This window comes from Bufo bufo, chromosome 9 (genome assembly GCF_905171765.1).
Source record: "Bufo bufo chromosome 9, aBufBuf1.1, whole genome shotgun sequence".
Classification (NCBI taxonomy): domain Eukaryota; kingdom Metazoa; phylum Chordata; class Amphibia; order Anura; family Bufonidae; genus Bufo; species Bufo bufo.
Window position 1 is genome coordinate 18,196,434 of NC_053397.1, and position 25,386 is coordinate 18,221,819.

Consider the following 25,386-nt stretch of genomic DNA (forward strand, 5'->3'; position numbering starts at 1 on the left):
TGGGAGAGACTTTCATGTTTTTTTCTTCAGATATTTTTTTTCTTCCACATTTAACCCATAATAAAAGTCTGTGGGGGTTTTAGTCCATGTCCGCTGCCACTTATGTAGGGGTGCCCGCCACTACATAACTAAGGCACTTTACCGGCAGCCGTGCGACTTGCTTAAATCTACACCAGCTCCCTTGCTGGCGTAGATTTAAAGGGAGTCTGTCACCTAATCTGAGCATTTTAGACCGCTCAGTTCAGGTTATAGACTCCTTTGCCCACATTACAGTGGTACCTTTATTTGTGCTGTCCCATCGCCGAGATCTTCCGTAAAAAGACTCTTAAACTTATGCTAATGAGGTTCGGCAAGTGCCCATGGGCGGCGTAACTGCAGCAAGTGCCCGGGCCCCTCGGCGATGTGCCCAGAAAACCACACCTCTTTCACCCCTCTGGCCCGCTCTTGTTTCCTATTACCTCCTCCTCTCCCTCATAAATCTCGCGCCTGTGCGGCTCCACACTTGTCCCGTACCTGCGCACTGCTGTGCCCATTATGGGCAGAGGAACAGGGAGTCGCACTGCGCATGCGCCGGTCCGTACCTGGAAATCCAGCCGGCGGAAGTAACCAGCTGCAGCAGAGGACTGCAATGAAGCCAAAGAAGGGGTGGTGCATGCGCAGTGCAAATCCCTGCTCCTCTGCCCATAATGGGCAGAGAAACAGGGATAGCACAAATAAAGGTCTAAAACACTCCGATTAGGTGACAGACTCCCGTTACAGGGCTCCAGACTAAAAAAAAATATCAAGGAGTCATTGGCTCCTAACCTGAAAAATTTAGGAGCCAAATTTAAAATACATATAATTACGGTATAATTAAAAAAACAAACAAACACATGTCTTACCTAGGGTTGTCACGATACCCAAATTTTGACTTGATTTCGATACCATAAAAAAGTATTGCGATACTCGATACCATGTGAAAAAAATAAAACACCAAAAAAGCCGCGTGCATTCCACATTTTATGGAACGTCTGCAGCATAATAGAACAGCCCGAAAGGCAAATTGCAATTTTTAAAAAAAAAAATTTCTGTTACGGTGTTCACCGCATAGGAGATATTTTAATAGTTCGCACTTTTTCGGGCGTTGCGATATGTAATATTTTTTTATTGTTTATAAGTGTAAAATTGGGCAAGGGGGTGATTTAAACTTAATATTTTTTTATTTTTTTTTAACCTTTACTTAATTACTATTTTCCCCCTTAGGGTCCAGAACCTGGGATCTTTCATCCCTTGTCCTATTCACCCTAATAGAGCTCTATCAGGGTGAATAGGACTTCACACTCTCCCTGCTGCCCTGTGCATAGTGCCGCCATGGTGACTTATTCCTGGCCAGTATAGTACAGAGCCGGCGTGCGTGTTCGCGGCTCTGTACTATTCTGGCCAGGAAGAAGTCACCATGGCGCATGCACGGCGGCGTGCGCGTTCAGGACAGCGTGCGGCCCGGCCGGGAGAAAAGAAGGAGTCTTCTGCGCAAGCGCGGCCACCGGGATTCCGGAGAAGATTGGTGGCCGTAACCAGGGGAGACCGAATGACAACAATGAGGTAAGTGGGGATGAATTTTATCCTAAACGGTGGGAATTTGTTAATCAAATATATTTACAAAAATGATCTCTGTCAAATCATTAACAGATTTAACAGTGATCATTATGATGGGATAACCCCTTTAATAGTCGCCATTTAGCAATTCTAAGTCGCATTGGCGACCATTGTGGTCGCCATCTGGAGCCCTGCTTTAGGTAATTTTCGACACCAGAAACAGGCGTAGAAAATGTTGAATCAGATCAGGCAAAAAAGCCACAATCTCACTCCAGGAGGAGGGTGGTGGAGGAAAACTGGAGGAGCTCCTCTAGAGAAAAGTGTTTAAAGGGATTCTGTCACCTCGTTTTAGCTTATAGAGCTGTGGACATGCACGGCAAGATCGCCGCTAGCATGTCTGCAATATACCTGTCCCATAAAGTGGTGTCCTTTTATTGTGTTTAAAAAATGATTTTAGAGATATGTAAATGACCCTGGTAAGGAGCCCAAGGGGCTTTACGAACCTTCTTGGAGCCCAGCCATGCCCCCTGTGAAGGAGCTCAGCACCGCCTGCGTCCTCCGAATCTCCTACTTTCTTCACAGTTAGATTTCCGTGATCGCGCATGCGCAGTGCCGGTATAGTGTTCCTTCCCTGTGCTGGCATCAGCCCCAGGGAAGGAACTGCGCATTGCGAGATTACGGCAATCTGAAGAAAGTAGGAGATTCGGAGGACGCAGGCGGTGCTGGGCCCCTTTACAGGGGGCATGGCTGGGCACCAAGAAGATGAGTACAGCCCCTTGGGCACCTTACCGGGCTCATTTACATATCTCTAAAATCATTTTTTAAACACAATAAAAGGACACCGCTTTATAGGACAGGTATATTGCGGACATGCTAGCGGCGATCTAGCCGTGCATGTCCGCAGCTCTATAAGCTAAAACGAGGTGACAGAATCCCTTTAAGGACAAATTTATCAAACAGCATAAGACATATGATAAATGTGGCATAAAGTACGACAATGCAGATTCAAGCAAAGCTGACTTCAGATATTCCCATGATGATAAATTACCCTCATGTGTAAACCCAGCCTTAATATCAGTCATGATGCAGAATCAGATCATAAAAAATAAGCATATGTTCCATGCTGTTAGATCCAGTAATGCTGTAATATTCACTAACATAGTATGGCTCCACCTGGTGTTCAGTTACTTACATAGTATGGCTCCACCTGGTGTTCAGTTACTTACATAGTATGGCTCCACCTGGTGTTCAGTTACTTACATAGTATGGCTCCACCTGGTGTTCAGGTACTTACATAGTATGGCTCCACCTGGTGTTCAGTTACTTACATAGTATGGCTCCCCCTGGTGTTCAGTTACTTACATAGTATGGCTCCCCCTGGTGTTCAGTTACTTACATAGTATGGCACCACCTGGTGTTCAGTTACTTACATAGTATGGCTCCAGCTGGTGTTCAGTTACTTACATAGTATGGCTCCACCTAGTGTTCATTTGCTTACATAGTATGGCTCCCCCTGGTGTTCAGTTACTTACATAGTATGGCACCACCTGGTGTTCAGGTACTTACATAGTATGGCTCCCCCTGGTGTTCAGTTACTTACATAGTATGGCTCCACCTGGTGTTCAGCTACTTACATAGTATGGCTCCACCTGGTGTTCAGTTACTTACATAGTATAGCTCCACCTGGTGTCCAGTTACTTACATAGTATGACTCCACCTGGTGTTCAGTTACTTACATAGTATGGCTCCACCTGGTGTTCAGTTACTTACATAGTATGGCTTCACCTGGTGTTCTGTTACTTACATAGTATGGCTCCCCCTGGTGTTCAGTTACTTACATAGTATGGCTCCCCCTGGTGTTCAGTTACTTACATAGTGTGGCTCCCCCTGGTGTTCAGTTACTTACATAGTGTGGCTCCCCCTGGTGTTCAGTTACTTACATAGTATGGCACCACCTGGTGTTCAGTTACTTACATAGTATGGCTCCAGCTGGTGTTCAGTTACTTACATAGTATGGCTCCCCCTGATGTTCAGTTACTTACATAGTATGGCTTCACCTGGTGTTCAGTTACTTACATAGTATGGCTCCACCTGGTGTTCAGTTACTTACATAGTATGGCTCCACCTGGTGTTCAGTTACTTACATAGTATGGCTCCACATGGTGTTCAGTTACTTACATAGTATGGCTCCAGCTGGTGTTTAGTTACTTACATAGTATGGCTCCACCTGGTGTTCAGTTACTTACATAGTATGGCTCCCCCTGGTGTTCAGTTACTTACATAGTATGGCTCCACCTGGTGTTCAGGTACTTACATAGTATGGCTCCACATGGTGTTCAGTTACTTACATAGTATGGCTCCACCTGGTGTTCAGTTACTTACATAGTATGGCTCCACCTGGTGTTCAGTTACTTACATAGTATGGCTCCACCTGGTGTTCAGTTACTTACATAGTGTGGCTCCACCTGGTGTTCAGTTACTTACATAGTATGGCTCCACCTGGTGATCAGTCACTTACATAGTATGGCTCCACCTGGTGTTCAGTTACTTACATATTATGGCACCACCTGGTGGTCATTAACTTACATAGTATGGCACCACCTGGTGTTCAGTTACTTACATTGTATGGCTCCCCCTGGTGTTCAGTTACTTACATAGTATAGCTCCACCTGGTGTTCAGTTACTTACATATTATGGCTCCACCTGGTGTTCAGTTACTTACATAGTATGGCTCCACCTGGTGTTCAGTTACTTACATAGTATGGCTCCACCTGGTGTTCAGTTACTTGCATAGTATGGCTCCCCCTGGTGTTCAGTTACTTACATAGTATGGCTCCACCTGGTGCTCAGTTACTTACATAGTATGGCTCCACCTGGTGTTCAGTTACTTACATATTATGACTCCACCTGGTGTTCAGTTACTTACATAGTATGGCTCCACCTGGTGTTCTGTTACTTACATAGTATGGCTCTCCCTGGTGTTCAGTTACTTACATAGTATTTCAAATGCTTACATTTTCCCTTATAGTGTTAGGATGTGGTGTTTTATCAAATAAACCTGTCTATTAATGTCCCTAGGACTGCCTTACACCTATTGTCCTACACTTCCTATTCCTAAAACGTAACCTTTAATTGGTAATGCTTTTAATAACTACTATAATAACTATTATAAAAATTTACAGTACATCTCCACCACCTAAGTATTAAACTAGTCTTCCTATTAGTGATCAGCTATCTAGGATGATACTTTGTTGCCTTTCTGGCTGCGCGCTGCCGGCACTATGTATCACCTGTCCCCTATGTATATTGGTGGCGGAATAGTGCTGTATTAAAACGTGAGATCCACGCTGCCCCCCGACATGTTTCGCCATGTACCGGCGTCTTCATTTTGAATTATTCCTCTGTTGTCAAACCCCTTACTGACATGACAAAAAAGGGGGCGGATTTTTCCTCTTGGTCGGAGGAGGCGCTTGCAGCCTTTTCTAAGAATAAAGAGAGTTTTGCGTCTGCTCCCGTCTTGGTGCATCCCGATGTTTCCTTACCTTTTATTGTTGAGGTGGATGCTTCCGAGGTGGGTGTGGGTGCGGTTTTGTCCCAGGGCCCTTCTCCTGCCAAATGGCGACCCTGTGCCTTTTTCTCTAAAAAACTCTCCCCGGCAGAGAGAAACTATGATGTGGGAGATAGGGAGTTGTTGGCCATCAAGTTGGCTTTCGAGGAATGGCGCCATTGGTTGGAGGGGGCCAGGCACCCTATCACCGTTTTTACCGACCATAAGAATCTGGCATACTTGGAGTCGGCCAGGCGTATGAATCCGAGACAGGCCAGATGGTCTCTGTTCTTCTCCAGATTCAATTTTGTTGTTACATTCCGACCTGGGATAAAAAATGTGAAGGCTGATGCTCTCTCTCGCTGTTTTCCGGGAGGAGGAAACTCTGAGGACCCGGGTCCCATTTTGGCGGAGGGGGTAGTTGTTTCTGCTCTATATTCCGATTTGGAGGCCGAGGTCCAGGCTGCCCAGACTGAGGCACCTGCCCGTTGTCCTTCTGGGAAGTTGTTCGTGCCTCCTGAGCTACGTCACAAACTCTTTAAGGAGCATCATGATACGGTTCTTGCTGGTCACCCCGGGAGTAGAGCCACGGTAGATCTCATTGCTCTGAGATTTTGGTGGCCGGCTCTTCGTAAGTTGGTGGAGGGTTTTGTGGCTGCTTGTGAGACGTGCGCTCGCGCTAAGGTCCCTCGTTCACGGCCTTCAGGTTCCCTTCTCCCGTTACCCATACCTTCCCGTCCTTGGACACACCTGTCCATGGACTTTATCACGGATCTTCCTTGTTCCTCGGGGAAGTCGGTGATCCTGGTGGTGGTGGACCGTTTTAGCAAGATGGCTCATTTCGTACCTTTCCCTGGTTTACCCAATGCTAAAACGTTGGCGCAAGCTTTTGTCGACCATATTGTTAAATTGCACGGCATTCCCTCTGATATTGTTTCCGATAGAGGCACGCAGTTTGTGTCCAGGTTCTGGAAGGCTTTCTGTTCTCGCCTGGGGGTTCGGCTGTCCTTCTCTTCTGCTTTTCACCCGCAGTCGAATGGTCAGACTGAGCGCCTCAATCAGAATCTGGAGACATATTTGCGCTGTTTTGTGGCAGAGAACCAGGAGGATTGGTGTTCATTTCTCCCTCTTGCTGAGTTTGCTCTGAACAACCGTCGTCAGGAATCTTCTGATAAGTCACCATTCTTTGGTGCATATGGGTTCCATCCGCAGTTTGGGACATTCTCGGGAGGGGCTCTTTCTGGTTTACCTGAGGAGGAGAGATTTTCCTCGTCTTTGTCTACCATTTGGCAAAAGATTCAGAGTAATCTTAAAAAGATGAGTGAGAGGTATAGGCGTGTGGCTGATAAGAGACGTGTGCCTGGTCCGGACCTGAATGTGGGTGATCTGGTGTGGTTGTCTACAAGAAATATTAAACTGAAGGTTCCCTCCTGGAAATTGGGTCCCAAGTTTATTGGGCCTTATAAAATCTTGTCAGTCATCAATCCTGTTGCCTTCCGTCTTGATCTTCCACGGGTTTGGAAGATACATAATGTATTTCACAGATCTCTCTTAAAACCATATGTCCAGCCCACGGTAACCTCCTCTTTGCCTCCTCCTCCGATTTTGGTTGATGGCAATCTGGAGTTTGAGGTTTCCAGAATTGTGGACTCTCGCATTGTCCGCGGTTCTCTTCAGTACCTCGTTCATTGGAAGGGTTATGGTCCTGAGGAGAGGATGTGGGTTCCGGTGTCGGACATTAAAGCCACTCGCCTCATCAGGGCATTTCATAGGGCTCATCCTGAGAAGGTGGGTCCTGGGTGTCCGGAGTCCACCCGTAGAGGGGGGGGTACTGTCACTACCAGAGCTTTGGGACGTTCCCACAGCTCTGTTTCTCCACCCCTGTGATGATGTCACTACTAGAGCTGGGAGGAGTTCTCACTGCTCTGTTTACTTTTGGTTTCCTTCCTCCCAGCTGTTCCTCATGCGTTTGATTTCCCTCTCTTTATATCACCCCTCCTCCTATTGTAGGGCGTGGATTATAGTTCTCATTTCAGTTGTAGCTCTTGCTTTAGTATCTTCACTTGTTCACTGGACCTGTGTTCTGCTGCAGCAAGCACTCCGGATATTGCCAGCTGTCCTTGGATCCGTCTTCTCTGCGGCTGCAACACCTTCAGCTAAGTGTACTGACATTGTTGTGTACCTGATTATTTTCTGACTGGATCTGAGGTGGCCACGGTTCCCTCCATATACTGAGTAGGGCACCGGTGGCCGTGCCCCTTCCACTATTGTAGGGGTTACAGTGGTCATCAGTCTTAGGCACGTGGGCATGCCTCGTTCCGCCATTTGGATCCGGGCATGTGCTTTAGCAGCATAGGGAGAGCTTTGAGGGTCTGACAGGGGTCACCCTTTATCCTCCCTAGTTTGGGTCCGGTCAGTAGCTCTTTTACTGTGTATACTATTGTTGCTCACATACAGCCGTGACAGAAATATCTCAAGACTGATTTTTCTAAGGTTTTATGGACTGATGAAATGAGAGTGAGTCTTGATGGGCCAGATGGATGGGCCCGTGGCTGGATTGGTAAAGGGCAGAGAGCTCCAGTCCGACTCAGACGCCAGCAAGGTGGAGGTGGAGTACTGGTTTGGGCTCAGTGGCGTAACTACCGGGGAAGCAGGGGGAGCAGCTGCTATACACATGACAGCTGCCCCAACACACCCAGCACAGCTATATCTCTATATGACAGCTGTCCCAGCACACTCAGCTCTGCTATATCTCTATATATAAGCAGCTGTCATGTGTATAGATGTACACTTAGCCAGCTATAACAGTAGAAGTCTCATAATTTTTCAGTCAGCAGCATGGCTTCTCTTATGGTCTTGTGGTTAGGTGCTTTGCCTCTGATACAGAAGGTCGTGGGTTCGAATCCCAGCAGAAACCTTTTCTGAAATACAAGCACTGACTCCATATATGGACATACAGGGCGGGACACAGGAAGAGGCTGCATCGCATCGCTGACATGGAGGTAAGTAGAAGTGTTTTTTTTTTTTGTTTTTTTTTAATACCCGACTGTTACTGGCTGCCATGGGGGGAGCGGGGGGCACTTGATACTGGCACATGGGGGGAGGCACCTGATACTGGCACATGGGGGGGGGGGAGAGAGAGGCTCCTGATACTGGCACATGGGTGGGAGAGGGGTTGGCACCTGATACTGGCACCTGGGGGGGAGGGGGGTTGGCACCTGATACTGGCACATGGGGGGGGGGGGAGGCACCTGATACTGGCACATGGGGGGAGGCACCTGATACTGGCACATGGGGGGGGGGGGAGAGGCACCTGATATTGGCACATGGGGGGAAGCACTTGATACTGGCACATGGGGGGGAGAGGGGTTGGCACCTGATACTGGCACCTGGGGGGGAGGGGGGGTTGGCACTTGATACTGGCACATGGGGGGGGGGGAGAGAGGCACCTGATACTGGCACATGGGGGGAGAGAGGGGTTGGCACCTGATACTGGCACCTGGGGGGGGGGGGTTGGCACCTGATACTGGCACATGGGGGGGAGAGAGGCACCTGATACTGGCACCTGGGGGGGAGAGGGGTTGGCACCTGATACTGGCACCTGGGGGGGGGGGGTTGGCACCTGATACTGGCACATGGGGGGAGGCACCTGATACTGGCACCTGGGGGGGGGGTTGGCACCTGATACTGGCACATGGGGGGGGGAAGAGAGGCACCTGATACTGGCACATGGGGGGAGGCACCTGATACTGGCACCTGGGGGGGGAGAGAGGCACCTGATACTGGCACATGGGGGGAGAGGGGTTGGCACCTGATACTGGCACCTGGGGGGGTTGGCACCTGATACTGGCACATGGGGGGCGGGAGGCACCTGATACTGGCACATGGGGGGAGGCACCTGATACTAGCACCTGGGGGGGGGGGAGGGGGGGTTGGCACCTGATACTGGCACATGGGGGGGGGAGGGAGGCACCTGATACTGGCACTTGGGGGGGGGGGGAGAGGGGTTGGCACCTGATACTGGCACCTGGGGGGGAGGGGGGGTTGGCACCTGATACTGGCACATGGGGGGGGGGGAGAGAGAGGCACTTGATACTGGCACTTTTTTTGTGGGGGGGGGTGGCACTATGATACTGGGACATGTGGGGGGGGAGGAGAGAGGCACTTGATACTGGCACATGATGGGGGGGCATTATGGGGGACACTAGGCCGGCAGCCTATCAGAGGCCGGACACTGAGGGGAATCTACTGGGGCACTATATATGGGGCATTTTATACTGGTACATTATGGGGGGCACTAGCAGGAAGGGGGGAGAGGAGCACTATGGAGGCATTTACTGGGGGCACTATATAGGGGTATTTTATACTGGGACATTATGGGGGCACTATGGGGACATTAGCTCAACTGGGGGCATTACAAGGGGGTATTTTTGCACTGTCACATTATAAGGAGAATCATTACTACTGGGGGGGGGGCATTATGGTGGGCTTTATTACTCCCCCATGGTATGACCCCCTAGTAGCAGCACCAGCCTCTCCCTGCTCTGCTATCCCTCTGCCCCTTCTCCAAATCCTTATTATGAAATCTTTCTCATTAGGATAAAGCACAACATCAGCTCCGCCGAGCCCCCGGCCAAAGTGTTGAAGTGGTTTCCGAGATCCCCAAGGGTAAAGTAACTGTAAGTTTTCATGTGAAATATGTTTATGTTATACACATATAGCCTACACTGTGCCACACAATATACAGTATACCGCTACACTGTGCCAAAGGAGTGGGGTTTACACAGGAGGAGGGAGGTGCGAAGCGCGCTGGGGGGGCCCTTACAAATATTTGCTGTGGGGCCCAGTCACTTCTAGTTACGCCCCTGTTTGGGCTGGTATTATCAAAGATGAGCTTGTGGGGCCTTTTCGGGTTGAGGATGGAGTCAAGCTCAACTCCCAGTCCTACTGCCAGTTTCTGGAAGACACCTTCTTCAAGCAGTGGTACAGGAAGAAGTCTGCATCCTTCAAGAAAAACATGATTTTCATGCAGGACAATGCTCCATCACACGCGTCCAAGTACTCCACAGCGTGGCTGGCAAGAAAGGGTATAAAATAAGAAAATCTAATGACATGGCCTCCTTGTTCACCTGATCTGAACCCCATTGAGAACCTGTGGTCCATCATCAAATGTGAGATTTACAAGGAGGGAAAACAGTACACCTCTCTGAACAGTGTCTGGGAGGCTGTGGTTGCTGCCGCACGCAATGTTGATGGTGAACAGATCAAAACACTGACAGAATCCATGGATGGCAGGCTTTTGAGTGTCCTTGCAAAGAAAGGTGGCTATATTGGTCACTGATTTGTTTTTGTTTTGTTTTTGAATGTCAGAAATGTATATTTGTGAATGTTGAGATGTTATATTGGTTTCACTGGTAAAAATAAATAATTGAAATGGGTATATATTTGTTTTTTGTTAAGTTGCCTAATAATTATGCACAGTAATAGTCACCTGCACACACAGATATCCCCCTAAAATAGCTAAAACTAAAAACAAACTATAAACTACTTCCAAAAATATTCAGCTTTGATATTAATGAGTTTTTTGGGTTCATTGAGAACATGGTTGTTGTTCAATAATAAAATTAATCCTCAAAAATACAACTTGCCTAATAATTCTGCACTCCCTGTAATGCATATCATGATCTGCATTTCTATGTTCTAAAGGTGAAATAGATGTATGGATATCCTACTTTTCGCTTGGCTTATACTGAATATTCATCAATATAGCCTACGATCTCAATTCCATTCATGATGCTTAGTGGTGGAGGTATCTAGATGTTGTGTTGTTATTTACTTTGGTGACTTTGCTCCATGGCTTGTCTCCTAGTCGAATATTTTTTCACCACTATGTGCATCACAGGATCCATACTGTGTTACTGCATGGATACCGGGATTCACTATGCATTTCTTCAATGGATGTACCTGACCTTAGATATATATTTATAGGATTTATCCTTAACAACCGCTGGTATTGATATACTGTCAGTACCCACTGATGGCTCTGGTTGCTTTTGCAATTACTGCTGGTACAGATGTTCCTACCAATATGTTTTTTATTATTATTATTACTTGGTAGTGAGGCTCAGTTGTATGTTTCCAGAACCCACATTTTCACCACTGCATTCCACTAGTCAACAAGTGCACGTTATTTTTATTGCCTATGATAGGACTACTTGTCCTGACTATTCCGCTTCTCCAGGCCTGATGGTCATATTCCCACTGGGTCTATTGGGGCCGTTGCATTTATCTTCTCTTTAGTTTATTCCTTGCCGAGTTAATTACTCAGTTTTGTATCTATCTTATTTATTATATCAGATTCCTTACTTATATCTTGTGTTTTTTTCTCCTAGGAGGGGGTCCAGACTACAGGAAGGACGGATATGTGAACCCTTCATTGAGTCCTCTCGGAGACAGACTATTCAGCAGGTAAATCCATTTAGTCTCCTCCTGTTGGAGTTTTCTGTCTATACCTCCTTTACGTAGGCCGGATTTTACTTTCATCAGTCCCCAAAACGTAAAGTCTGTACTTTTTCCTCTATGTTTTTCTCTCCTATGCCTGGCTAGGCTGGTATCTTCTCCTGTGTTGATGCCGCTCAGGTGCCTAGAAATCCTTCTTCTTAACTCTTGGGTGGTTTTCCCCACGTACAGTTTGGGACAGTCACATTGGATGATATATACTACTCCCTTTGTTTTGCAGTTGATGTAGTCTCTTATTTGATAGTTCTTTCCATCCACCGGATTCACAAATGTTTTTGTCACCTTCATTCGGCCACAAAAAATACAGTCCCCACATGGGTACGATCCCATGAGGTTCAACCAAGTCATCTTTTTTATTTTTATTGTGGGGTTGATAGTGACTGTGGACTAACATCTCTCTTAGATTTCTGCCTCTTCTGGATATTTTGGTATTACTTTCTGTATATCAATGTCGCCTCAGGACTTGTTTTATGACACTATGTTCGGTGTCATACGTTCCTATACATCGTATCATTTTCTCACTTCCCTTATTAGTTCTGCCTGCCAGCAAATCCAGCCTGTCTGTCTTTCTTGCTTTATTGTATGCTTTATGTAAGCATTTCTTGGAAATAAAAAAAAATATATAAAATCCCCCTTCTAATATCAATCCGAACTCTAGTGTGAATCCAACATGTTTAATGAATCAAGGACCAGTATCACATATGCCAGTACACTACTCACAATCTCCACAATTATCCTCCTCAGCTACAGTAACCAATACTACTCAAGTACCTCAAGTATCTCCAAATATGGAGATTTTTTTAGGCATGGGAATACAGCGGAGAGACAGGAACAAATGGGGCTACAACCAAAAGATCTAAACCCTATAACAACACAGCTGATAGATGGTAACCTGGGAATGAATCGACTACAGGATGGAACTACTGGGGAGCGATGCAGATTATTATAAACCTGAGCACATAAGCCTGATACAAAAAGGCCCATCTTGTACTCCAGCACCACAGTTTAATTGCTTTCTGTGGGTTAAGGACATCAATCTGTTTGCCCGGAAACTAGCATTACACAAGGAATTCAACTCTAGGGAACATGAAATAGAAAGCTTACAGAAATGTGAGAGAGAAGCCGTCCATACTCTGGAACTCCTTTAGAGGGAAAATGAAGGAGAAATGATAGCTCCTACCCCAACGTTCAGTTCACTGACCCCAAAGTCAAAATTTACTCCTCCATTTGGAAAATACGCAAATATACAAACCTTTGTGGATGCGGTGACTAGGGACTTACAGAAAATACAAGAACAGGGAGCCATGAGAGATCTAACCGAAAGTGACAACCTAGTAATAAAACCCTCGGACAAAGGGGGAAATGCTGTTCTATTAGAAAGAGAGTACAAACCGGATTCCAAAAAAGTTGGGACACTATACAAATCGTGAATAAAAACTGAATGCAATGATGTGGAGGTGCCAACTTCTAATATTTTATTCAGAATAGAACATAAATCACGGAACAAAAGTTTAAACTGAGAAAATTTACCATTTTAAGGGAAAAATATGTTGAATCAGAATTTCATGGTGTCAACAAATCCCCAAAAAGTTGGGACAAGGCCATTTCCACCACTGTGTGGCATCTCCCCTTCTTCTTACAACACTCAACAGACGTCTGGGGACCGAGGAGACCAGTTTCTCAAGTTTAGAAATAGGAATGCTCTCCCATTCTTGTCTAATACAGGCCTCTAACTGTTCCATCGTCTTGGGCCTTCTTTGTTGCACCTTCCTCTTTATGATGCGCCAAATGTTCTCTATAGGTGACAGATCTGGACTGCAGACTGGCCATTTCAGTACCCGGATCCTTCTCCTACGCAGCCATGATGTTGGGATTGATGCAGAATGTGGTCTGGCATTATCTTGATGAAAAATGCAGGGTCTTCCCTGAAAGAGATGACGTCTGGATAGGAGCTTATGTTGTTCTAGAACCTGAATATATTTTTCTGCATTGATGGTGCCTTTCCAGACATGCAAGCTGCCCATGCCACACGCACTCATGCAACCCCATACCATCAGAGATGCAGGCTTCTGAACTGAGCGTTGATAACAACTTGGGTTGTCCTTGTCCTCTTTGGTCCGGATGACATGGCGTCCCAGATTTCCAAAAAGAACTTTGAATCGTGACTCGTCTGACCACAGAACAGTCTTCCATTTTGCCACACTCCATTGTAAATGATCCCTGGCCCAGTGAAAACGCCTGAGCTTGTGGATCTTGCTTAGAAATGTCTTCTTCTTTGCACTGTAGAGTTTCAGCTGGCAGCGGCGGATGGCACGGTGGATTGTGTTCACTGACAATGGTTTCTGGAAGTATTCCTGAGCCCATTCTGTGATTTCCTTTACAGTAGCATTCCTGTTTGTGGTGCAGTGTCGTTTAAGGGCCCGGAGATCACGGGCATCCAGTATGGTTTTACCGCCTTGACCCTTACACACAAAGATTGTTCCAGATTCTCTGAATCTTCGGATGATGTTATGCACAGTTGATGATGATAGATGCAAAGTCTTTGCAATTTTTCGCTGGGTAACACCTTTCTGATATTGCTCCACTATCTTTCTGCGCAACATTGTGGGAATTGGTGATCCTCTACCCATCTTGGCTTCTGAGAGACACTGCCACTCTGAGAAGCTCTTTTTATACCCAATCATGTTGCCAATTGACCTAATTAGTGTTAATTGGTCTTCCAGCTCTTCGTTATGCTCAAATTTACTTTTTCCAGCCTCTTATTGCTACTTGTCCCAACTTTTTTGGGATTTGTTGACACCGTGAAAATTGGAATCAACGTATTTTTCCTTTAAAATGATTCATTTACTCGGATTAAACGTTTGATCTGTCATCTACGTTCTATTACAAATAAAATATTGACATTTGCCATCTCCACATCATTGCATTCAGTTTTTATTCACAGTTTGTTTAGTGTCCCAACTTTTTTGGAATCCGGTTTGTATTTCTCCTTTCACAGGAGAGATAATCATTGTAGCCACTTGGTGGCAGTATCGCACACTGTACAGGAGGCCCCGCAGTATCTTCTAAACTTCCCGGGCTGCTGGCAGTGAAGGAGGAGAGAACATGTCTGGCCATCCTCCTGCCCTCCCAGCTGTCAGAAAACTGTGGTTGCTGGAGAGAAGGACTCCTCTGCGGTGCTGGGCTGATTTCTCAGGTGTGGGACAGTAGTGGGCTGTAGGAGACTGTAAGGGGGAAATAGGGGATTTGTTTATAGTAGACTCAGATCTGCAGAGTTCAGAGTGGCATTGGGGGGACTCTGCCCTAGGTCCCCCCAATGCCTCCACTTTAGGTGCACCCCCATTAGTGCCACAGCTCCAGATGCCCCCACTCTGAATGCACCCCTAATACTGCCTCTTCTCCAGTTGCCCCCCTAATACCTCTGCTCCAGGATCCCCACTATTACCCTGCCTCAGGTGACCCTAATGCCTCTGTTTCAGTTATGACCCTCCGTTTGTGCCCTTTGCTCACGTTGCTCCGCTAGCACCATTGCTTGGGCTTTGTTAAAGGTTATGACAAATCCTGTGTAGTCTGACCCTGCAGTCATACTCCCTTCTGTCTGTCCTTTACTGCTTGCTAACCTTCAAAAGGTGCATGAGCACAAAATAGAGAACAAATGGAGGGAAATATAGCTGCAAGATCAGACTCTACAAGGTCTGTAGTCTGTTGCCATGGAGACGCATTGTCTGCCTAGGAGCTGTAGAAAGAAAACAACAGGAAATTTTTTATGAAAACCTATGGCAAAGTTGCTTAATTTTTTATTTTCATGTTACTGAGGCAATAAAAAATAATAATATGTGGTTGCAAAAGTGGATGTAGCCTTAAAGGGGTTGGCCACATCTCCCCTAGAAGTGAATGGAGGGCTCTTCTTAGTTTTGGGGGCCCCATTGTAGAAATAGGTGCGGGTCCCCAAGGAATAGGGCTGAGCTGCGGACAGGTGTGAGGCTGTTTTTGGGAGAAAGCAGCCATTTTTTTTCTAGCCCTGGACAACCCCTTTAAATAATACAAAGCTCAAAGGCAGTCTGCATGTAACATGGACACTCAGGTCAGTTTTATTATAAGTTGACCATCAGAAAGAGCCTTGGGTTACAATAAGTGAAATATCTGTGACAACTCCATACAGCACGCTGGATGATAATTTAAAGGGATTGTCTAAGCTGGACCAAAAAATCGCCCCCAGGGGAGGGAAAATGTGATAAAACAATAAAATAAGAAAGAAATATCCTGTAATTGCTCCTCCATTTCAGCGCCGGTGCTCTGATCCTCCCCGCCAGTCCCTGTTTACGTGGCTGCAGCAGTGACATGCTGTATCTACGGAAATGCTGCAGCCAATAAACTGTCTTCAGTGGTCTCGTACTTTATACCGACGAGGCCAGTGACCGCAACGGTCCTCTGGATATGTGGGTACATCACCAGCGGTGCTGGAATGGTGGGAGAATAGACGGGCAAGTAACGCATCTTTTATTGTTTTACCCTTAGGTAATTTTTGGACCAATTCGGACAATCCCTTTAAAGGGGTGATAAATGAATAGCAGACACATTACAGTGGTCAAGTATTTGCCTCTATGGCAGTGCAAGGATAGAGAGGAGGATAAGACTGTGTCCTGCCTCAGCCCTTAGGATGGATGTGGCTGCATACCTCACAAGATTAGAAAAACATGGCTGCTTTTTACTCTACACACAGCGCCACACATGTCTACTGGTGGTAACAGGTACTGCAGTTCAGCTCCATTGAAATGAATGTAAATGCAATACCACACACCATCTGTGTCCCGTGTGGCGCTGTTGTAAGAAAGAAGCCATGTTTTTGCCATCCTTCACAGCCCCCTTTAAGCAGAGTATATCTGCTGCCTAATTTTTAGAACCCCCTTAAGTGATTTGTCGCTTCGTGTCTTTGCGTTTGGTCCTTCACTGGTGATTTTCTTTATTGACAGGTGTTGTATATCTGAATCTGATGGTTTATGGCTTCGAGGATCCTCTTCATCTTGTCTTCCAGGCCGTCCAGCTGCTTTGCTTTCTCTTGGAGGATAACCTCGTTCTTCTCATACGACGCCTCTAATTCTGTAATCGGTAACAGTGACGTTAGTGAATTCACACTCTTAGCTGCGTGGGATTACAGGGACATCTTAAAGGCGATGTCGACCTTCACAAGACAGTTCCTTTAAATTTTTTCTATACATGTAAAATCAAAAACAAAGCAACAATAAGTGTTGGGTAAAAGTTTCCTATCGTTTTGTCTCTCCAAACTTCTATGCAGACAATGCGTCTCCATGGTAACAGACAACAAACCCTGTGTAGTCTGATCCTGAAGTCATACTTCCTTCTGTCTGTCGTCTACCGAATGCACATTAGCACAAAGCAGGAGGAAAGTATGAGATCAGGATCAGACTACACAGAATTGTTTTGTTGTCTGTTACCATGGAGACATCTAGTCTTCATAGGAGCTGTAGAAAGAAAACAATGGAGAATTTTTAATAAAGACCTAGTTCAAAAAGGCTTCATTTTTCATTTTAGATTTATGGGAACAATTTAAAAAAAAAGGCTGCGCAGGTGGGTTTCTGACAACTTTAGGGAGTAGTTGTCATTGTTTTTTACTTGCACAAAAGAAGCCCCCTCCACAAAAAAATAAAAATAAATTTCTGACCTGTTATAAAAGGTACATGATGTAAGCTGTAGTGAATGTAATTTTTTACAACTGTATTTGAGTTATAACCTCCCTCCTGATCCTCATCTGTGTCATGTGACCAGCACTTCGATATCCAACTGACACAGGACAGGAAGTCAATTACTTCTCTATTCATTCCTGACATTGAGGCTCCCACAGGAATACATGTCCACACATAAGATGCTGCGTTATTTGGATATTCACATGACACAGCTGAGGATCAGAAGGGAGGTTATACAGTCACTAATAAGAAGATTACCTGCACTACAGTTTACATCATGCACCTTTCTAACGGGTCAGAGAATACATTTTTTTGTGGGAGTGCTTCTTTAAAGTAAGGTTACATTCACACTGCATTTGCAGTGTCTGTTTGCCGTATTGCCTCGGCGCATGCGTCCTGATGTATACCTCTGATGCAGGTGAACAACCTGCCGGAGAAGGCTGCCGCTAGTGTTAAAGTAGCCTTAGCCGACGTGACACTAGATTATAGTCCCCAGGATGCCAAATGATCTGTAGATCACACAATGCTCAGATTCACCCCAGGAGCGACCTCTAGAGGCAGGAGTAGACTTACAGCCATTGCTATAACGCCCTGATCTGTAGGACTTTACCTTGAAGCCGTTCCAGCTTATTCTGTGCGTTGTTCAGCAGCTGCTTCGCTTCGTCCCGTAGCTGATCTGCTTTATTCTTTGCGTCCTTTATGTTTTTCGCCTTGTGTTCTACAAAATTCTGGACGGTTTTATATCGATCTCCGAGCTGTCCGTCCAGCACCTTAAAAGAAACCAAGCGCCACTACTGTTAGTATCTGTAAGGCTCTGTTCACATTTCAGGCTCATGCACACGACCGTTGGATACACGGATACCGGCCATGTGCATTCCGCGTGTTGGGTAACGGTGCGTCCGGGCCATAATAGAACAGTCCTATCCTTGTCCGTAATGTGGACAATAATAGGACATGTTCTATTTTTTTGCGGAACAGCCATGCGAACAGGGAATGCACATGGTGTAAAAAATACGTTCATGTGCATGAGCCCTTACAGTTTATGTTTCTATAATGTAAACCATGACGCGGTGCCAGATCCTTCCTTATGTGTCTCCATCGTTACAGACTACAAAGCAAACCCTGTGTAGTCTGATCCTGCAGTCATCTGTCACTCCCATTTGTCCCTTCTTCCACTGTCTGTAGGTTAGCAAAAATCAGGGAGCAAAGAACATATCACCCAACTGCAGGATCAGACTACACACAGAGCTTGTTTGTAGTCTGTAACCATGGAGACACATAGGTCTGCATAGGTGCTGTGTACATAAAATGACAGGAGAATTTTTTTGTCAAGACAATTTTCAAAGTTGCTTCATTTTGTACCTTAAATGCTACAGAGCGGGGGTACTCAAGTACTTTTTGTAAAAGTCTACATACCTGTGTCTGCCATCGTGTGAAGATTCGAACCACACAAAAAAAAAAAAAAAATATTGAAGGAGGGACAACACTACTGACGTGTAGCACTCTGCGCCTCTAATTCCACCAAAACCCCATTAGGGCCCCAATACAATAAGAATGTCCCCTTAGTGCCCCCTTTAGACAGTAATGATGCCCCCTAGTGCCCTTCAGACAGTATAATGATCCTTTAGTGCCCCCAACATGTATGATGCCCCCTTAGTGCCTCCTTTCACAATATGATACCCCCTTAGTGCCTCAACTCCCAATATGATGCCCCTTTAGTACAAACCGGATTCCGAAAAAGTTGGGACACTAAACAAATTGTGAATAAAAACTGAATGCAATGATGTGGAGATGGCAAATGTCAATATTGTATTAGTAATAGAACGTAGATGACAGATCAAACGTTTAATCCGAGTAAATGTATCATTTTAAAGGAAAAATACGTTGATTCAAAATTTCACGATGTCAACAAATCCCAAAAAAGTTGGGACAAGTAGCAATAAGAGGCTGGAAAAAGTAAATTTGAGCATAACGAAGAGCGGGAAGACCAATTAACACTAATTAGGTCAATTGGCAACATGATTGGGTATAAAAAGAGCTTCTCAGAGTGGCAGTGTCTCTCAGAAGCCAAGATGGGTAGAGGATCACCAATTCCCACAATGTTGCGCAGAAAGATAGTGGAGCAATATCAGAAAGGTGTTACCCAGCGAAACATTGCAAAGACTTTGCATCCATCATCATCAACTGTGCATAACATCATCCGAAGATTCAGAGAATCTGGAACAATCTCTGTGCGTAAGGGTCAAGGCCGTAAAACCATACTGGATGCCCGTGATCTCCGGGCCCTTAAACGACACTGCACCACAAACAGGAATGATACTGTAAAGGAAATCCCAGAATGGGCTCAGGAATACTTCCAGAAACCATTGTCAGTGAACACAATCCACTGTGCCATCCGCCATTGCCAGCTGAAACTCTACAGTGCAAAGAAGAAGCCATCTCTAAGCAAGATCCACAAGCTCAGGCGTTTTCACTGGGCCAGGGATCATTTAAAATGGAGTGTGGCAAAATGGGAGACTGTTCTGTGGTCAGACGAGTCACGATTCGAAGTTCTTTTTGGAAATCTGGGACGCCATGTCATCCGGACCAAAGAGGACAAGGACAACCCAAGTTGTTATCAACGCTCAGTTCAGAAGCCTGCATCTCTGATGGTATGGGGTTGCATGAGTGCGTGTGGCATGGGCAGCTTGCATGTCTGGAAAGGCACCATCAATGCAGAAAAATATATTCAGGTTCTAGAACAACATCTGCTCCCATCCAGACGTCATCTCTTTCAGGGAAGACCCTGCATTGTTCAACAAGATAATGCCAGACCACATTCTGCATCACTCACAACATCATGGCTGCGTAGGAGAAGGATCCGGGTACTGGAATGGCCAGTCTGCAGTCCAGATCTGTCACCTATAGAGAACATTTGGCGCATCATAAAGAGGAAGGTGCAACAAAGAAGGCCCAAGACGATTGAACAGTTAGAGGCCTGTATTAGACAAGAATGGGAGAGCATTCCTATTTCTAAACTTGCGAAACTGGTCTCCTCGGTCCCCAGACGTCTGTTGAGTGTTGTAAGAAGAAGGGGAGATGCCACACAGTGGTGAAAATGGCCTTGTCCCAACTTTTTGGGGATTTGTTGACACCATGAAATTCTGATTCAACATATTTTTCCCTTAAAATGGTACATTTTCTCAGTTTAAACTTTTGTTCCGTGATTTATGTTCTATTCTGAATAAAATATTAGAAGTTGGCACCTCCACATCATTGCATTCAGTTTTTATTCACGATTTGTATAGTGTCCCAACTTTTTTGGAATCCGGTTTGTACTTCCCTTCACTGTATGATACCCGCTTAGTGCCTCAACTCCCAATATGATGCCCCCTTAGTGCCTCTCCACACAGTATGATGCCCCCCTTAGTGTTTGAACCCCCAGTATGATGCCCCTTTAGTGACCCTCTACACTGCAGGATAATCTATTAAGTGCCTACACACTGAATGAGGCATCTTTAAGTGGTCCACCACACAGTATTATGTCCCCTACAGAGGCCCCCACACAGTGATGCCCCCATGAGTGTCCACCACGCAGTATGATGCCCCTTAAGTGTCCCCTCACAGTATTGTATCCCCTTAAGTTGCTCCCACACAGTATGATGCCCTCCCAAGTGTCCCCACACAGTATTATATGCCGTTAAGCTGCCCCCACACAGTGATGCCACTTAAGTGACCCCCTCACAGGGTGATGCTGCCATAAGTGGCTCCTTCACAGTGATGTATTAGGACGCAGATACAGTTGAGTGTAAGTCATGGAGGCGCCCAGACGGCCCTGCTACCACAGTCTGGATTTGGACCGCGGCCCTGCCATAGAACAATAAAAAAAATTGTTGCAAATGTATACATGCCCTTTATAACGGACAGTGATGGCATGCCCACTAGATGCACTCTCACTCCACTGTTTCCTTGGCCCCCATAGAAGTGGATGTGGCAGCCAGTCACTACCTAATGGGTCAGGGGACCCCTGTTCCTGTGCAGGTCCCATCGATATGCCGCAAATGTCTAACGTGAAAATACCCCTTTAAGGTAACGCTCCCCTTTAATAGTCATAGGCCCCATCCTAACCTTCTTTGCATCGTTGGCTTTGTCCAGGGCTGCGCTGGCCGATTCCTCTGCGCGCGTCGCTGCCAGGCTGTTCCCGGCCCGTTTCACTTTGAGCGCGTCGATCTGTTTATCCAGGAGGCCGACCCGATCCATGGCGTCATTGAGGCGACTCTCGGCACTGGATGTTTCTGACTGGATCTACAGTGCAAAAATGCAGCGACAAAGGTGAACCAGATACCAGACGTACTGTATATGAGAGGGCGGCAGCCCTGTAAATAATACCGTTTTGTGTATGCAGCTCCTCTGCGGACCTATGGGGCTCCCCTCTGTCCCCTTTCCTTTGCTCAGACAGCAGAACAGATAGAAAGATTTAATGCATGACTGCAGGAGCAGACTGCACAGGTTATGTAGTCGGTGGCACAGAGACGCATAGGTCTGCACAGGAGCTGTGTACACAAAACGGCCGCCCATATCGGTGCTGTTTAATGATTTATGAATTGTCAGCAGCGGCCTTTGGTTACAGGTGATTGCCTTACCGCAGTTAACTTCGTCTCGGTGTTTGCTATATCGTCATTGGCACTTTGGATGGCGCCCTCTGCAGCGTTCTGGGCTCTTCTGGCATCTTCCAGAGCTTTCTTCACAGACTCTGCAGCGTTTTTTACATTCTCAGCACGGTTCCTGAAAAAAAGAAGGTTAGGTTCTATATTTAAAGGGCAATCCCTGCTTTCTAATGTAAATGAAAGCTTCGTAGGGATGGAAGTAGCCTGCAGCCACCACTAGGGGGAGCTTAATGGATAGTATCAAACTCTATGGGAGCATCTGTGTTCCGTGAGCTCCCTCTAGTGGCAGATGCATGCAAATGCTATAATGGTGTGATGGAAGTTGTTTTGTTGGGCCCTGTCTCACCTTTGAGCATTTAAAAAAAAAAAAAAAAAAAAAATATCTTAACAATGTGGCAGTATGAGGCCTCCTTTTAAACAGGAGAACTTTTATTGTTATTATTTTTTATTTATTATATATTATGTAATACTAATATTATTATTATTATGTTATTTATTTAATATATATTATATAATACTAATATTATTATTGTTATGTTATTTATTTATTTCCTGCACTGTTTGGGGCTATTGGTAATTATTGTGTCTTTTTTTGCTACACAAATATTTAATACTTTGCATGCTGTAGAGGAGGCACCCTCAAACTGCGGCCCTCCAGCTGTTGTAAAACTACAACTCCCACCATGCCCTGCTGAAGGCTGGTAGCTGTAGGCTGTTCAGGCATGCTGGGAGTTGTAGTTTTGCAACAGCTGGAGGGCCGCAGGTTGAGCATCCCTGCGTGTAGAGCAACACGAAATGGTTGCAAAAGTATACATACCCTTTAAAAGGATCATTTATATCCACAGCAGGTTCATAAAATTAATTTTTTTCAGACATTTTTTAATTATAATTTTTATTAATTGTTTCTTACATTTTACGTAATGTTAACATAGCGTATCGGCATACTTCACTACGGCCACACTAGGGCTGTTTGCTTAGGGGGTCCCCCATCCCTGATTGTGTCATGACCACACTCATCAGGGGGTTAATGGCGGTTCCATCTGTCATTAAATTATAGCAATATGTTCTTCATCTCTGACCATTGACCCTGACAATATGTCAGCAGAACACACGACGACACGTACTTTGCTCGCTTGGCCTCGTTCAGCAGTTGCTCAGCCCTGCGGACATCAGCTGCCGTGTGGTCCAAAATGGCGTCTACGTTGGCGAGGGCGCTCACCCTCTCCTTGATCTCCTCTGCGAGGCGTTGGATCTGTTGCGGAGTTGCAGGAATGGAAAGGTCCAGGACGCGGCTTGCCACCATCTCGATGCTGTCTGGGTCTGCTCCCTCTTCTGCTCGATCAATAAAGAATATGGGAGCGACAGTACACAATGGGGTGAACATGAAGACATCATAGAATCCACAGAATTGCAATTCCTGCGATGCCTGTTGCTCATTTGTGAATTTCCACCCTCTAAATCTTTTCCACTATGTATGGAAACCATCAGCATGAAGATCTGCTGATGGTTTCCCTTGATAATCTCGTTCAAAAGGAGGCCTTTGGTTTTCTAGGAACTTTGTGTGACTGCACACATTCTCCCCTGGCGATAACAGACTATCACTGGGGGTGTCAGCAGAGGGATCGGCGCCCTGCAAACACATAATGTAGGGGTCGCTTACGGTTCAGGAAGTCTTTGATCTGCTGGATCAGCTGCTGCAGTTCTTTATTGGATTGCTCTACCCTTCCCTTGGTCTCACTGGCTCGTTCCAGAGTCGCCTGCGCCCTCTGTTTAGCTCTGTCCGCATTCGCCTTCGCCTCCGCCACCTGCATTGTGAATAAAGGGCAAAATAATTAAAGGGGCATTCCCAATAAAATAAATAAAGTTTGCAAATATCCATTTTCTTAAAGAACCCCCCCCTCAAAATACTTCATAGGATCAGCATGGGACTGGTTATCTGGATTGGTTGCACTCGCTGTGCAGCGGGCATGCGCAGCCTCCCTATCCCCACTGCACAGGACAAGCATGCGCAGTGAACACCACTGTTTTTGGGATTCCAATGCCGCTGCTCGTCTGTGTTACACACAGTTGCCAACAGTCCCTAATTGGCAGAGACAATCTTGTCCCATATAGAAAACGGGTGGGACCTATGCAAGCCATGCCCAGATGTGGGTGTGTCCAGGGCGGGGCTTATATTACGTGACTCTCGCGTCATTTATTACAAATCCAATGTCTGGATGCTTCTTAAAGGCACCGCATGCGGCACTGAATCACCAACGAGCCCGTCAGCCTTCTGGCAAATTGAGAACCAACATCAGTTTGTTCCCCCAAAAACCCTATTCTGGTGTTTCTTAGCTATATCTGTTTCCAGGAAAGCTGATTGACAACCAAAATGGCCGCCTTAGAGCGCCTAAAGAAATCGTCACCCAGTTTTCTTAGGCTTCAGTCTAGTGACGTCAGTGATTCCTGTTTCATAATTCTGCGTATACAGGCGCACGTCCCTTTAGCGGATGTGGGCATGCTCAGTGACAAACCTTGTGGGCGTCCATACTGATTGTCGTTTGGCTTCCCTACAAAGGGGATTAGTAAAAGGGAGCTGAATGGGATATTTAACAGTTGTGGCTTTCTACCTTTCGGAATAGGACGTCCACGTCTCGTAGCGCCTCCTGTAGCTCCTCCTCTGCGTGCTTGGCCCGATCCAGTGCATTATCAGCAGTTGCAGCCGCGCCGTTACAGCTCAGGCCGCCACAGTGCCTTTTACCTTCATCATCACGGCAGCCAGCACCACCACAGGGGTTCTCTGCGCAGGGGACATCTCCAGGGGCCCCACAGACCTGTAAAATAGCAAAATGTATCCCTCACCCAATTACATCTCCTAGACTGTTTTTTTTTTGCAGCAGCTCTCTTTCTGGCTAAAAGAGGTGGAACTGATTTAGGAACAACACCTCCCCCCCCCCCCCCCCCCACCCCCCCCCCCCCCCCCCCCCCCCCCCCCCCCCCCCCCCCCCCCCCCCCCCCCCCCCCCCCCCCCCCCCCCCCCCCCCCCCCCCCCCCCCCCCCCCCCCCCCCCCCCCCCCCCCCACTAGTGGCCAACTCTCCTGGATTGTCCAAAATACTGCTGAAAAATGGGGAGATCACTCAGAAGCTTCACCTACTCGCCTCTCCTGTGCTTTGGGCGTGGAAAACAGCTTTGCAGCAGACTGTTCAGCGGGAAGAGGAGGAATGTGGAGAGGTGAGTAGCTGAACGTGTGGTCTGTAAAGGGTTATTTAGGGGGTGTGGTCTGGGGTCTGTAAATGAGAGAGTTCTGGTCTGGGGTCTGTAAGTAAGAGGGGATCTGGGGTTTATGTATGGGAGGGTATGGTCTCGGGTCTGTATACAGGGAGAGTCAGGTCTGGGGTCTGTAAGTAAGAGGGG

At 46.4% G+C, this 25,386-nt stretch overlaps 1 protein-coding gene across 4 annotated transcripts in view; it reads right to left on the reverse strand.

The window, feature by feature from the left end:
- Nucleotides 1-15,648: 15,648 nt before the first annotated feature.
- Nucleotides 15,649-25,386, reverse strand: part of LAMB2 (laminin subunit beta 2) — a 70,475-nt gene continuing 60,737 nt past the window's right edge. For all 4 annotated transcript variants that reach the window (XM_040407051.1, XM_040407050.1, XM_040407052.1 and 1 more), the window contains 7 exons: nt 24,602-24,805; nt 23,653-23,797; nt 23,117-23,324; nt 21,969-22,110; nt 21,454-21,630; nt 17,957-18,116; nt 15,649-16,741 (listed from right to left, as the gene is read on the reverse strand). In XM_040407051.1, coding sequence (XP_040262985.1) covers nt 16,605-16,741; nt 17,957-18,116; nt 21,454-21,630; nt 21,969-22,110; nt 23,117-23,324; nt 23,653-23,797; nt 24,602-24,805 — 1,173 coding nt within the window. In that variant the 3' untranslated portion in view covers nt 15,649-16,604. The remainder of the gene's footprint in view (nt 16,742-17,956; nt 18,117-21,453; nt 21,631-21,968; nt 22,111-23,116; nt 23,325-23,652; nt 23,798-24,601; nt 24,806-25,386) is intronic.